The sequence below is a fragment of the Xyrauchen texanus genome, chromosome 6, assembly GCF_025860055.1.
Source record: "Xyrauchen texanus isolate HMW12.3.18 chromosome 6, RBS_HiC_50CHRs, whole genome shotgun sequence".
Classification (NCBI taxonomy): Eukaryota; Metazoa; Chordata; class Actinopteri; order Cypriniformes; family Catostomidae; genus Xyrauchen; species Xyrauchen texanus.
Window position 1 is genome coordinate 3842155 of NC_068281.1, and position 14941 is coordinate 3857095.

General features: G+C 38.7%; 1 protein-coding gene across 1 annotated transcript in view; it reads right to left on the reverse strand.

The window, feature by feature from the left end:
* The window catches only part of LOC127644522 (CUGBP Elav-like family member 5), a 194840-nt gene that overhangs the window by 18595 nt on the left and 161304 nt on the right, over nt 1–14941 (reverse strand). Inside the window, exons 6-7 of the mRNA XM_052127717.1 lie at nt 14758–14916; nt 566–710 (exon numbers count right to left, since the gene is read on the reverse strand). Of these exons, the coding sequence (XP_051983677.1) occupies nt 566–710; nt 14758–14916 (304 nt within the window). The remainder of the gene's footprint in view (nt 1–565; nt 711–14757; nt 14917–14941) is intronic.

Genomic DNA, 14941 nt, shown 5'->3' on the forward strand with positions numbered 1-14941 from the left:
GTCATTTTGCGGTGCTTCTATGACACTTTCGGCTCATGCGTTGACTCGCGTGCTCTTCAGCACTCGTACCCCGGTCCTCTGTATTCAATGCAAGAACAACGCTCCATCAGTTGAGCTACCGCGCAATTTGATCATGCTTGAACAAGCTTGAAAATGTAGATGAAAATGTATCGCCTTACAAGTCATGTGCTATAAAAGTGTTAAAGTGTTTAGATGTCATAAGATAGCATTATGCGAGGAACAGAGCGGAAAGTGAGTGTTTATGAACTGATAATCTGCCGTTTTACTCGTGCAAGTGAATTAAAGTTATTGTTGTTGTAGTACCTCTAGAGTTCATTTCACCAGGAAACTGCTTCGATATGTACAATGAGCCATGGAAAAATCTTTCTTATTTCTCTTAAAACAAGACTGGCTTCTCAATTAAATATGTCTTTTTTTGGGGGTGGGGGGCATGTTAATATCTCCCAGGACATTGCAAACTTCATTTTGGTGAACACACGCTCAGCGCTGTATTTCAAGCGTTAAAACGGCAATCATTTGGTTTATAGACATGCATCAGACTCACCTGAAACAGGCGTCATGGAGGTGGGTGGCAAACCATTCATGTTGAGCGCCCCCACCTGGTGAATCTGTGTCGCGGGAAACGCCACACTGGGTGCCAAATAACCTCCTTGAGATGCAGCCATAATCGCTGCCTGCTGCTGCATCAGCTATGAGAGAGAGAGAGCACATTTATAGTAGAAAACATTTCAACATTATATGAATACATACAACTACAAAAACAAATACAAACACTTAATTTGAAGCTGATGGTAATACCAAAGTACTTTGATGTATACTGTACTTTGATGGTACTGAATAATTAAGATATTTCCAACCATCTTGGGTTTATTGACATAGTACCTCAAGATACTTCAACTTAGATATTAACATGGTGCATGTCCAAATAAATAAATAAAAAGGTATTACCATGGTATCATGTTATGGTCGTAGGATAGTGGGCTATTATTTTATTGTTAGTGATACCATATGACATTTAAAAGCATGTTTTACATTTAAAAAACAAAACAAAAACAAATCCGCTTCAATCAAACGACGATGTTAAAATGAATAAACAAACGTAAATGCACTCTAGCATAGCTAATTACTGTAATCACGTCGCTACGACAACAACCATCTAAATTCACCCAACTGTGCAAAATAAGCCACACTGCACATCAAATGCAATCTATGTTCTCTGTTCAATAATTAATATATGCAACGTCTGAATTTTGATATGAGAGGTGAGTCATTGAAGATGACAGCTTTGTGTTTGGGGAACCAGCTGACTGCATCTCGAAGTGGACAGTGTGTAATCTATACATGCGTCAATATAGACCATGCTTATCTATAAGATGAACCATTAGCATGCATTGTTAATGAGAGCGCTTTGTTTACAACATGCTGCTAAAGGTTCAGATGGCAACGCAGGTTAATAATTTTTTTTTCATATTAATAAGAATCATTAGCAAAAATACATCAACACAAAGGTAATATGGTAGGCTACTATACAATTTGGTTTGTACCAGTCTGTGTGGGTCCTAATGCCCCAGTATAGTGATGGGGACACTATACTGTAAAAAAGGCACCATCCTTTGGATGAGATGTTAAACCGAGGTCCTGACTCTCTGTGGTCATTAAAAATCCCAGGACAAAGAGTAGGGGTGTAATCCTGTTGTCCTGGCCAAATTCCCCCCATTGGCCCTTATTAATCATGGCCTCCTAATAATCCCCTTTCATGAAGTGGCTCTATTACTCCACTCTCTCCTCTCCACCAATAGCAGGTGTGTGGGGAGCTTACTGGCGCACTATGGCTGCCGTCGCATCATCCAGGTGGATGCTAAAGCACTTTAAGTGTAGAGTTCGAAAAGCACTATATTGTTCGTTCACGTTTACATTTATGCATTTGGCAGATGCTTTTATCCAAAGCGACTTACAGTGCACTTATTACAGGGACAATCCCCCCGGAGCAACCTGGAGTTAAGTGCCTTGCTCAAGGACACAATGGTGGTGGCTGTCGGGATCGAACCAGCAACCTTCTGATTACCAGTTATGTGCTTTAGACCACTACGCCACCACCACTCCACTCATTCATGATATTAAAGGAATATTCCGGATTCAGTATAAATTAAGCTCAATCTAGAGCATTTGTAGCATAAAGTTGGTTACCACAAAAACTAATTTCGACTCGTTTCTCCTTTTCTTTAAAAAAAGGCAAAAATCGAGGTAGGCACTAACAATGGAAGTGAATGGGGACAATTTTTAGAGGGTTTAAACACAGAAAGCTGAAGTTTTTGTTAAATTCTTCTGTTAAAATTCAGGTATTATTTGAGCTGTAAAGTTGTGTAAATCATCATTTTAAGTCATTTTAGGGTTTGTTGACATTACCATCGTCATGACAACAGAGTTGTACAATTGGCTTTAACTTTACACAGAAAAGATTAGTAAGAGATTTTATCACACTAAAATCATGTTAACACCCATATTGTTTGTCTTGTGGATATACTTTTGAAAAAGTGAGAATAACATTAAAAAAATTGTCCCCATTGACTTTCATTGTAAATGCCTCACTGTAACCTGTAAAGGAGGGAGGAGTCAAACATATTTTTTTTTTTTTGTGGTAAATCAACGTTATGCTACAAATACTGTCAATTAAGCTTAACTTAAATTGAACCCGGAATATTCCTTTAAAAGTATATATTGGATGAAGTATTGATAAGTAATGTATGTGTGACTACAGATTTTTACAGAAAATAATGTAGACTCACACCTCAGTTTGTAAAACAAAACAAATAAAATGACATTCATGTACTTTTACATGCAGTATATATTTAGCTTTTATATTTTAGTTTCTTAAAACTAGACGTAGAAACTTTTCACCATATTTTTTTTTTTTCCAAATGCTTTTATGTAGGCTATAGATTTGACTGTTTTAGCTGTCCCAGACATAGACTATGAAAACTATGAAAATCCATATTTCTTGTGTGAAAATTCTTTCTATCAATTTTTCAAAGCTTATGACTAACCCACAGGCGTCATTTCTACCAAATTGAACAATTTTGCCCTTAAAGTAATTAAACTGTTTTTTTTTGGTAGACATTAAATAAACATAAATACATGAAAAAGTGAATAACAAGACTTTATTTTATGTCCCGAAGTCAAAGAAACCATGAACACTGTAGGACAATGTAAATATTACGAGACATCTTGAATATAATCAATAAATAATCGACACAACTTTCTATTGCGATGTTGCAAGGGGAAAGGGTGCATGTCATTTCAGCAAACCCTTTAAAAATCTCCAAATTAATTTAATTCAACTGAACTGACCAAAATCTCCAGTATCATCTGACACAAAAAGAAATGTGTAGAGATCCTCTTCTGATAAACTTGTTTACAGCGATTGATATCTGTGTGTGTGTGTATCTGTGATTTTATTGAATGCTAATGCGTGCTGAACTCCCCAGGTGCTTTAAAGCAATCAGCACTCCATCATGGGCCAATTACTCGTGTAGTGCCGCTTTGAGACACACAGCACGATGCAAAGCCTTCTTAAGACAGAAAGCAGGACAGCAAGTGTGTATTTATGTGTGTTCTTGAGTGCACGCTTATGTGTTGGGGGAAGGGTTTGGGAAAATGTAAGTGTTTGGTGTACAAAGAAATTAGTATGTTAAAAGTCTTGCTTTCTCACACAGTCAATATGTATATATATATATATTTTAGGGCTGTCGATTTAACACGTTTTTTAACACAAAAAAATTATGCGTTAAAAAAATTAACGCAATTAATCGCACCATAATAAGGAAGATTCCTGAGAAATGCAAGCTTGTAGTACCACCCGTTTACTCCAGAGGGCAGTAAGTGAAACTTCAGCTGTATGAGCAACGCACAGTTTATACAGTGAACAAAACAACCCTTCAGTAGACACACAACCATGCGTTACATTCTTGCGTTCAAAACACTTGGAGTGCAAATGCGAACTAAGAGATCTCAAGATGTATTAAACTATATTTAACTTGAAACAGTGAACATTTTAAGTTTATGACGCAACGCACCCGAGACGCTACACAAGCATGTCTGACACAGCTGTACATTAACGGGTCCTTAAACAAGCCCTCATAATAAATCTCCATCTGATTTACAAATTCACTTGTGTAATGGATTGCTGTAAACCAGGGGTCCCCAAACTTTTTTTCTATGAGGGCCACATCATTTTTCCTTTCTATAATGGAGGGCCGTAGTCTAACAGAAAATGGCATGGGCCGGAGTGATTTATTGTGGAGATTTTATTATGATTTTAAATGGATTTACAGTATTATGCCTCCTAATGATAGATTAATTTATTATTTATGCACCATACATATCAAGTGATATATAGCCTATTAAAAGAGCATTATTACTATCGTAATGACATTTTTTCATATTCATTGCTATTGAAATCAAATTATTTACTTACTCATGCGTATTAGGCTAATCAGTGTGAACTATGTCACCTTGACGCGCCAACCATACTAGGAGCTCCGTCAGTCGTGATGCTGGCCAGCTTAGACCAGTCTAGATCCAACTCTTTTTAGGGCTGCCAGCTCCTTGGACACTTCAAAGTTTGAGCTAACTCCGCGAAGAAAATTGAGCAGCTGTGCCGTGTCCTGCACGTCATTACTTTCATCCAGCGCTAATGAAAAAAAATCTAATTCTTTCACTTTTTCCTTCAGCTGGGCATATACATTATACCCCATTTCTTCAGTTCGTCTGGTGATTGTACTTGCGGACAGACTCACCGCATTTAAGACGTCTTTCTTATCGGGGCACACCTCCTCCGCAACAGCATTCATACATTTCTTTACGAACTCACATCACTGAATGGCCTACCGCAGGTTGCAATCAGTTTAGCTACCTGAAAGCTAGCTCGAATGGATGACTGGTTCAACTGGGTTTGCCGTACAAACGTATTTTGTTGAGCAGATAGTCCACTTTTTAGCTTCGACACTTTGTCTGCTCTCATTTGGCCTTGTAAACTTCGCATACTTGTCTCTGTGGCGGGTTTCATAGTGTCGGCGCAGATTGTATTCTTTGAACACGGAGACTGTTTCTTGACAGATGAGGCAAACAGCCATTTCTTTGCATTGAACAAAAAAATAATCACTTGTCCACTTTTGGTTAAATACCCTGCATTCTGAATCAACTTTTCTCTTTCACAACCGTTTGGCCATTTTGTTGTCACTTTAAATTTTCTTGCTGGATCGCGTACACCTGCTCGATCACGATGGAACGTTAATCCGGGTGAATCTAACAAATAATTTGGCTACTTTAATAATTATAACAAAGGGAAATTTTATTTTGAAAGCCAATATGTATTATCAAACACAAATATGATATGATTAAAACATATTTCAAATTAAATTGTAAAAATATTTCTCTGCATGGCATTGTTCAGAGGGCCGGTCCAAATGTGGGGGCGGGCCGTATTCGGCCTGCGGGCCGTAGTTTGAGGACCCCTGCTGTAAACTGTGTGCCAATGACTGACTTATGATCAATAATATGGTAGTAAACAATACATTGTATTTTAAAGCTGCTTTTTGCATTGACTTATTAATGATTAAATCTTCTGCCACAAGAATGTAATACATTTTAATTATCTGAAAATTTTGTATATATATATATATATATATATATATATATATATATATATATAATTTTTTAACATTTAAAGATAACTATGTATAATTATATATTGATATAAATATGTATAATCATTATATATTTAATAATTTTTATATGAGGGGCTTTCTCAGCAAATATTTGTGATTAATCACGATTAATTAATCGGGACATGTAATTAATATGATTTAAAAAAATTATCGATTGACAGCCCTAATATATATATATATATATACACACACACACACACACACACACACACAAAGTGCATTTAGAAAGTATTTAGACCCCATCATTTTTTTATTCACATTTTATGTTGCAGCCTTATGCTAAAATGCTTTATATTATAATTTTTTTCACATCAATCTACACACCATACCCCATAATGACAAAGAAAAAAAAAAAAAAGATTTTTGATAACTTTGCAAATTTATGCAAAAGAAAAAAATGAAATATCACATTTACATAAGTATTCACACCCTTAACTCAGTACTTACTTGAAGCACTTTTGGCAGCGATTCCAGCCTCAAGTATTTTTGGGTATGATGTGACACACCTGGATTTGGGGATTTTCTGCCATTCTTCTCTGCAGATCCTCTTAAGCTCTGTCAGATTGGATGGGGACCATCAGTGGACAGCCATTTTCAGGTCTCTCCAGAGAGGTTTCAAGATTGGGTTCAAGTCCGGGCTCTGGCTGAGCCACTCAAGGACATTCACAGAGTTTTCCCGTAGCCACTATTAAGTTGCTTTGTCTGTGTGCTTATGGTCATTGTCCTGTTGGAAGGTGAACCTTCAGCCCAGTCTGAGGTCCTGAGGGCTCTGGACCAGGTTTTCATTATCATTTTCATTTCCTTCAACCCTGACCAGTCCCCCCATCCCCTGCCGCTGAAAAACACCCCCACAGCGTGATGCTACCACTGCCATGTTTCACCGTTGGGATGGTGTTGGACAAATGATGAGCGGTACCTAGTTTTGTCCAGACATGATGCTTGGAATTGAGGTCAAACAGTTCAAACTCAAAATCTCAAATCTTGTTTCTCTCAGTCTGAGAGTCCTTTTGGTGCTTTTTTGCAAATTCCAAGAAGGCTTTCATGTATCTTGCACTAAGGAGAGGCTTCCATCTGGCCGCTCTGCCATAAAACCCAGGTCAGTGGAGTGTTGCAGTGATGGTTGTCCTTCTGCAAGTTTCTCCCATCTCCACACATGATCTCTGGAGCTCAACCAGAGTGACCATTGGGCTCTTGGTCACCTCTCTTACCAAGGCCCTTCTCATCCCGATTTCTCAGTTTGGCTGGTTACATTTATGCAAATTACCTTTTACATGCCGCGTTCTACATTTTGTCCACAGTTTCCTGGTAAAATTAATACTAGCAGGACTAGAACAACTATGCGTTTCACTCACTTAAAAATCATGGGTAAAACGGCTGATTATGACTTTATAAACCCTTCTTTTTTGCACTATTATCCACACGCTGCTATGTAATGATACCGTAACAGGACGTTGATTTAGGGTAAGGCTATCTATGTTGTTCACCTCTCATTTGATTTTAGATCACAATTGGTTAAGTTTAGGTTGAAGTTTTACATTAGGGAGGTACGTTTTAATCATTAAAACCTCCATCTAATATTCACCTTAAAAACCATGTCTGATTACGACACCAATTCACTCACCCCCCCCCGCCGGACATTTCACTGGGAAACTGCAGCCAAATGTGTAAATAGACGTCATTTCGTTTCGAAAAAATGTTCATGAGCTCAAGCTAATTTAAACAGCATTTATTCATGTTGGTTAATGTTCATTCATTTATAAAAAGCCAAATGTTCAATAGTTCATGTAAGTTCATATTGCATTAACTATGTTATATTCAACTTTTAAATGTAGGTTATTAGTATATGCTGAAATTAACATCATCCAAGATGTAACCAAGACTTAAAATGAACAAAACGGCAATTGCGAGTGGGATGGCCAGGCGTCGGTCCATGATGGCCACCGTGGACCGTAACTCCGTAACTGCAGAAAAGCCTTTAATTTCAACAGACAAAGCAGGATGTCAGAGGGTTTGTGGCCTGTTCTTTTTAAACACTGAAAAGGTTTCCGAAATGCCCTTTACTGCAGGATTGGCTGTGCTTTAGTACTTGAGCAGTTAGGACTGTATAGTTTAAGCCTCCTCTCCTCTATCATCTGTATTTGTGTCTTCTTCTCCAGAGCCAGGCCTTGATATTGCAGTGCCAGAGAGTGCTGGAGCAGGGCATTATAGGATATGGGGTACAGTGCTCTGTTTGTTGCTTTGCATTTTCTCCATTTCAGAAAAACCTCAGTTAGAGAATCATCCCGTCTAGTGAAGCCTCTTTATATTTCACAAACAAACAAACAAACATTATTTAGCATTGTAGCCATCTATAAGCTGGTGTACTCCAAAATTTGACAGTTTTAGTGGAAGAAATAGGAAAACAGACCAGAACTATTGGACAACTAAGGCAGTGGTGGTGTCGTAGTGGGCTAAAGCACATAACTGGTGCATAACTGGTAATCAGAAGGTCGCTGGTTCAATCCCCACAGCCACCACCATTGTGTCCTTGAGCAAGGCACTTAACTCCAGGTTGCTCCGGGGGGATTGACCCTGTAATAAGGGCACTGTAAGTTGCTTTGGATAAAAGCATCTGCCAAATGCATAAATGTAAATGTAAGGCATTGTCCAATCAGGGCCAGATCTAGAGGGGTGCTGGGGTAACTGTTTTCTAATACAACTGAAACTTTGTATTACGGCATTTATGTTACTGTCTCCTTACGATGAATCACTTTTGTTTTATCCCTGCTCATTTTGTAAATCGCTTTGGATAAAAGCATCTGCTTAATGAATAAATGTAAATGTAGAGTATTACTCAAACGTCAATAAACTTTCAGCACCTAGTCTATCCAGTATACTATATCATCTATTCTGAATCAGAACTAGAGATGTCCAATTCATTTGATTCACTCATTTGAGTCAGTTCTCTTCAATGAAATGTTCAATCGGGTGAGCAAAATGGCCTAAATTGTTTTGTAAGTGGTTCAATTTGAATCATCTGAAATGCTGATTCATGTGCTGGATCATTTGGAGCAGTTTCTCAGTGACGGTGACGGGATGATCCGCTTCTTTAGGCTGTTTTTCGACCTGTAGCTCATTTGATTTGTTTTGAAACATGGGCCAAAATTGTTACAATGCCGCATTTTCTCCTCAGTTCACTGTAACAAAAGTTCAGTTAAATTTACAGTAAAAATACCGGCAGCTGTGGTCGCCAGAAATGTTCCATAAAAAAGTGCCTGTTTCAGTCTTTACAGGATGTAATTTTAATATTTTCTGTATATGTTACGGTTCACTACCATTACATTATCACATTGTCACATTGTCTATTTTAGACTCCTTCTTTTTGAGCCCTGAGTGGAGTCGGAGTTGGTCATTTTTCCCTATTTTGAAAGTCTTCTGAAACCAAAGACACACTTTTCTATCAACTCAACACAAACCAGTACCAAAGAGTCAAGATATTTCAGACAGTGTGGAAATCTTCCTAAAAAAATCTCTGTATTATGCAAATGCAGTTGGCAGATCCTATAATCGAAATACTTCCTGTGCGTGGGGAACTTAGCCGCCTGTGTGTTGCTGCTTTATCATAGTACGGTATGACCAACATGAATCCCTTATTTCATTTAGTGTGTGTATACATATACTGTATGTGCTGGTTCCCTTTAGGGCACTAAATCTCACAATATAAGGCAATCTTTGAAGTGCTACTCATTCCCATTTAAATAATCCACAATCAATTTAAATTAGGACTGTTGCCAGCCATTACAGAGCCTTATCCTGCTGAGAGAATTGTGTTTGTATCTGTGTGTGGTTTTATTCATCTCTATGTGGTCTATATAATACAGTTTAAGCTAGAAACATACTCTAGACATGTGTGCAAAAAGTACAAACATGCTGATGTGAATGCTTGGCTAACACATCGAAGCGTGCTGTCCCATTGACATTGCGCTAACCTCAATACTCACCAATAAAGGCATTAAAGAGTTACTCTCACAATGTCTGTGCCATTAAACCGGAGTTATTATTCAGGTAGATAGCTATAAACATGTCCACATTTTAATTTGCTAAGGAAGATTTGCTAAGGAAGATTCTTTTCAAACTGTTGCTCCACCATGACAGCAGTTGACCAGAAAGTGAAAACTGACTGCTGCTATATTGCCCCTCTTGGCAATGGTGAGAATACGACATGTACAAGCTTTATGTTGTGGGCGGCTGTGGCTCCGGTGGTAGAGTGGGTTGGGTTGTCCACTAATCGCAGGGTTGGTGGTTCAATTCCCGGCCCACATGACTCTACATGCCAAATTGTCCTTGGGCAAGACACTGAACCCCAAGTTGCTCTCAATGGCAGGATAGTGCCATCTATAAGCACTTTGATTACCACTTTGACCCTTCTTGCTTGCACATGCTTTTTCAGTTCTGCCCACAAAATTTCTATCAGATTGAGATCAGGGCTTTGTCATGGCCAATACATGGACTTTGTTGTCCTTAAGCCATTTGGCCACAACATTGGAGGTGTGCTTAGGGTCATTGTCTATATGGAAGACCCATTTGCGACTGAGCTTTAATTCCTGGCTGATGTCTTGAGATCTTGCTTCAATATATCCACATCATTTTCCTTCCTCATGATGCCATCTATTTTGTGAAGTGCCCCAGTTCCTCCTGCAGCGGAGCACCCCCACAACATGATGCTGCCGCCCCCATGCTTCACGGTTGGGATGGTGTTCTTCGGCTTGCAAGAAACCCCCTTTTTCCTCCAAACATAACAATGATCATTATGGCCAAACTGGCTAATTTTTGTTTCATTGGACCCAAGGACATTTCTTCAAAAAGTAAGATCTTTGACCCCATGTGCACTTGCAAACTGTTGTCTGGCTTTTTTATGGCAGTTTTGGAGCAGTGGCTTCTTCCTGGCTGAGCAGCCTTTCAGGTTATGCCAATATAGGACTCATTTTACTGTGGATATAGATACTTGTCTGGATTCCTCCAGCATCTTCAAAAGGTCCTTTGCTGTTGTTCTGGGATTGATTTGCCGTTCTTGCACCAAACTACGCTCATCTCCAGGAGACAGATTGAGTATCCTTCCTGAGCGGTATGATGGCTGTGTGGTCCCATGGTGTTTATACTTGTGTACAATTGTTTGTACAGATGAACGTGGTAATTTCAGGCATTTTGAAATTGCTCCCCATGATGTCAAGCCAAGAGGTACAGAGTATAAAGATAGGCCTTAAAATACATCCACAGGTACACCTTCAATTCAGTACACCTCCTATCGGAAGGTAATTGGATAATTGTCTTAAGGCTTGATATCATTTTCTGGAATTTTCCAAGCTGCTTAAAAGGCACAGTTAACTTAATGTATGTACATGACTCTACATTCCAAAGTGTCCTTGGGCAAGACACTGAACCCCAAGTTCCTCCCAATGGCAAGATAGCGCCATCCATAAGCACTTTGATTACGACTAAGGTTAAAAAGGTGCTATATAAGTGCAGACCATTTACCATTTATAAATTTGACACATTTCATTGCATCACATTCATTTCTTGCGGGGTTTTTTTTCAGCGTATTGCACCATGTTCCGTTTTTAAGATGCAGTGCCAAGTAAAAGATTGTTGATCATGTTTCAACTCCAGCATTATGTTGCATTACATCTGGCTGTTTTTGAATGCAAAATAAGTGTGTAGTGGACATGAACTTAACTTAGACTAATAATACATGATTTTCTTAACACCAACTAGTTGACCAGTCATTCAGACAACCCACAGAGAGTGTTCATTTATATTTGGACCCAATCAAGTACTTCTGTGCTGTGTTTCAAGCATTAGGAATTTGTGTGTGTGTTTCAGGTTGTGTGTGTTTATACATGTTGTTGTATTGACTGTGTACAGGGACAACAAACAGGTGGATGATGGGTTACCTGTGGGTTTCCCTTCTGTTTGTTCCATGTTTAGGAGTTTCAGAAGGAATTGCACACAGATAGCACAGTATGTGCACACGGAAACACACACAAATAGGATAAAAAAACTCCACGTAGCTAACATGGTGAGGATTCGCACATGTTCTAGGTGAAAGACCATATGGATTACAGAATCAAAGCTGCAGTTTGAAACATCACACACATATGCATGAACTTCGGCACAGTGTAATTAAAACTGAGCGCCTGTAGGGTATATTCTATATTTAGAGTGCGGCGCTCCACTTGACATGTGATATAGATTCTAAAACTTCCCACTTGCATGAGACTCTGTGAGCTGAAAAGTATTTAAAATAACGGCCGACTCCTTCTTCCGCACTCTATCTGATCACAGCATTAATCTGTACCTAATGCCGTTATCGTTTCAAGTAATGCTCTTATGAATATGCACAGAAATCCATGAGCTTTGAATATATTATACATCTCAGAAATGAACTGGGAATCATCTTAAGAAAAGAAACTGTTCACATAAGCATTTGGCTATCCACACAGAGCATGCTGAACTAGGCCAGGGCGATATTAAATATTTAATTTAATGTTTAAGTTCATTAAAAGACAAGTTTATACACACCAAATACATTTAAACTCAGTTTTTCACAATTTCTGCCATTTAATCGTAGAAAACATTGCATGCCTTAGGTCAGTTAGGATCGCAACTTTATTTTAAGAATGTTACATTTCAGAATAATAGTAGGGAGAATTATTGCCTTTAAATTGTTTAACTTGGGTAAAACATTTTGGGGAGCCTTCCACAAGCTTCTCACAATAAGTTGCTGGAAATTTGGCCCATTCCTCCAGACAGAACTGGTGCAACTGAGTCAGGTTTGTCAGCCTCCTTGCTTCCACATGCTTTTTCAGTTCTGCCCACAACATTTCTAACAGATTGAGATCAGGGCTTTGTCATGGCCAATACATGGACTTTGTTGTCCTTAAGCCATTTGGCCACAACATTGGAGGTGTGCTTGGGGTCATTGTCCATATGGAAGACCCATTTGCGACTGAGCTTTAACTTCCTGGCTGATGTCTTGAGATCTTGCTTCAATATATCCACATCATTTTCCTTCCTCATGATGCCATCTATTTTGTGAAGTGCACCAGTTCCTCCTGCAGCGGAGCACCCCCACAACATGATGCTGCCGCCCCCATGCTTCACGGTTGGGATGGTGTTCTTCGGCTTGCAAGCCTCGCCCTTTTTCCTCCAAACATAACAATGGTCGTTGTGGTCTAACTGGCTAATTTTTGTTTCATTGGACCAGAGGACATTTCTCCAACAAGTAAGATCTTTGACCCCATGTGCACTTGCAAACTGTTGTCTGGCTTTTTTATGGCAGTTTTGGAGCAGTGGCTTCTTCCTGGCTGAGCAGCCTTTCAGGTTATGCCAATATAGGACTCATTTTACTGTGGATATAGATACTTGTCTGGATTCCTCCAGCATCTTCAAAAGGTCCTTTGCTGTTGTTCTGGGATTGATTTGCCGTTCTTGCACCAAACTACGCTCATCTCCAGGAGACAGATTGAGTATCCTTCCTGAGCGGTATGATGGCTGTGTGGTCCCATGGTGTTTATACTTGTGTACAATTGTTTGTACAGATGAACGTGGTAATTTCAGGCATTTTGAAATTGCTCCCCATGATGTCAAGCAAAGAGGTACAGAGTATAAAGATAGGCCTTAAAATACATCCACAGGTACACCTTCAATTCAGTACACCTCCTATCGGAAGGTAATTGGATAATTGTCTTAAGGCTTGATATCATTTTCTGGAATTTTCCAAGCTGCTTAAAGGCACAGTTAACTTAATGTATGTACATGACTCTACATTCCAAAGTGTCCTTGGGCAAGACACTGAACACCAAGTGCCTCCCAATGGCAGGATAGCGCCATCCATAAGCACTTTGATTACGACTAAGGTTAAAAAGGTGCTATATAAGTGCAGACCATTTACCATTTATAAATTTTACACATTTCATTGCATCACATTCATTTCTTGTGGGGGCTTGATATCGTTTTCTGGAATTTTTCAAGCTGCTTAAAGGCACAGTTAACTTAATGTATGTACATTTCTGACCCACTGGAATTCTAATATTGTCAATTAAAAGTGAATAAAGTGGAAAAATTATTCACGTCATGCACAAAGTAATGTCCAAAACTATAGTTTGCTAACATTAAATCTGTGGAGTGATTAAAAAATACTTTTTATATATATATATATATATATATATATATATATATATATATATATATATATATATATATATATATACACACCATACATCTTCGGAAAAAAATAAGACACCACTGCAAAATTATCAGACTATATATTAGGTATGTGTTTGAGTAAAATGAAAATGTTTGTTTTATTCTATAAAGTACTGACAACATTTCTCCCAACTTCCAAATAAGAATATTGTCACCAATTTGTTTTCCATTTTTGAATTGCCGATAGTCACAATGTTGCTTATTTTGATATTGCCAATAAAATAATCGCAAATATATTGTGAATATTCAATATACTGCCCAACTTTGTGCCCATCACATGAAGTCAAAACCACAGGCTACATAGAAGCCCTTAGTAATAAAAGCCAGATATTCAAATAAATTGTAAAGCCCTTTACTTAAAACCACTCTCAGGATGAATGTGACTTCTGCAACTTAAAGTCTGAAGGGTGCAATGGGAGCAAGCCTTTAAATTGCACAGGAACTGTGCGTTTTTCTGTAACTATTCACGGGTTGGGAATTGAAGTTATGTTAATGCATTATTCAACACCATAGTGAGACTGAACAAAAGTCTTCACACAAGGACACTGGTCATTAATCTGACACTGTTAGACTACAGAAGTGCTCCATTCAGTATACAGTAAGTACATTAGACAAATTCAAGTCCTGAAGCATTTGACTTTTAGTCCCTCTAGATCATGGTTCTCAAACTACAAGCCTGGGAGCCACATTCGGATCATTTTATCCGACCCCTTTGATTTTGAGACCACTGCTCTAGATGCATTCAAATCATGAAGTGTATGCTCACCGCATTTGTGTAAGTACTGTAGGTACTGCTGTAGGTGCTGAAAGGCAGGGCCACAGTGGGGTTGAAGATGCCAAACTGGCCGACCATCTGTTGCATGCGCCGTATGGTTCTCTCTTTATCGGTGTCTGCGAACTTTACCACCAAACTGGACGAAGCACCCTGTGTGAGAGAAACAGACAATTGT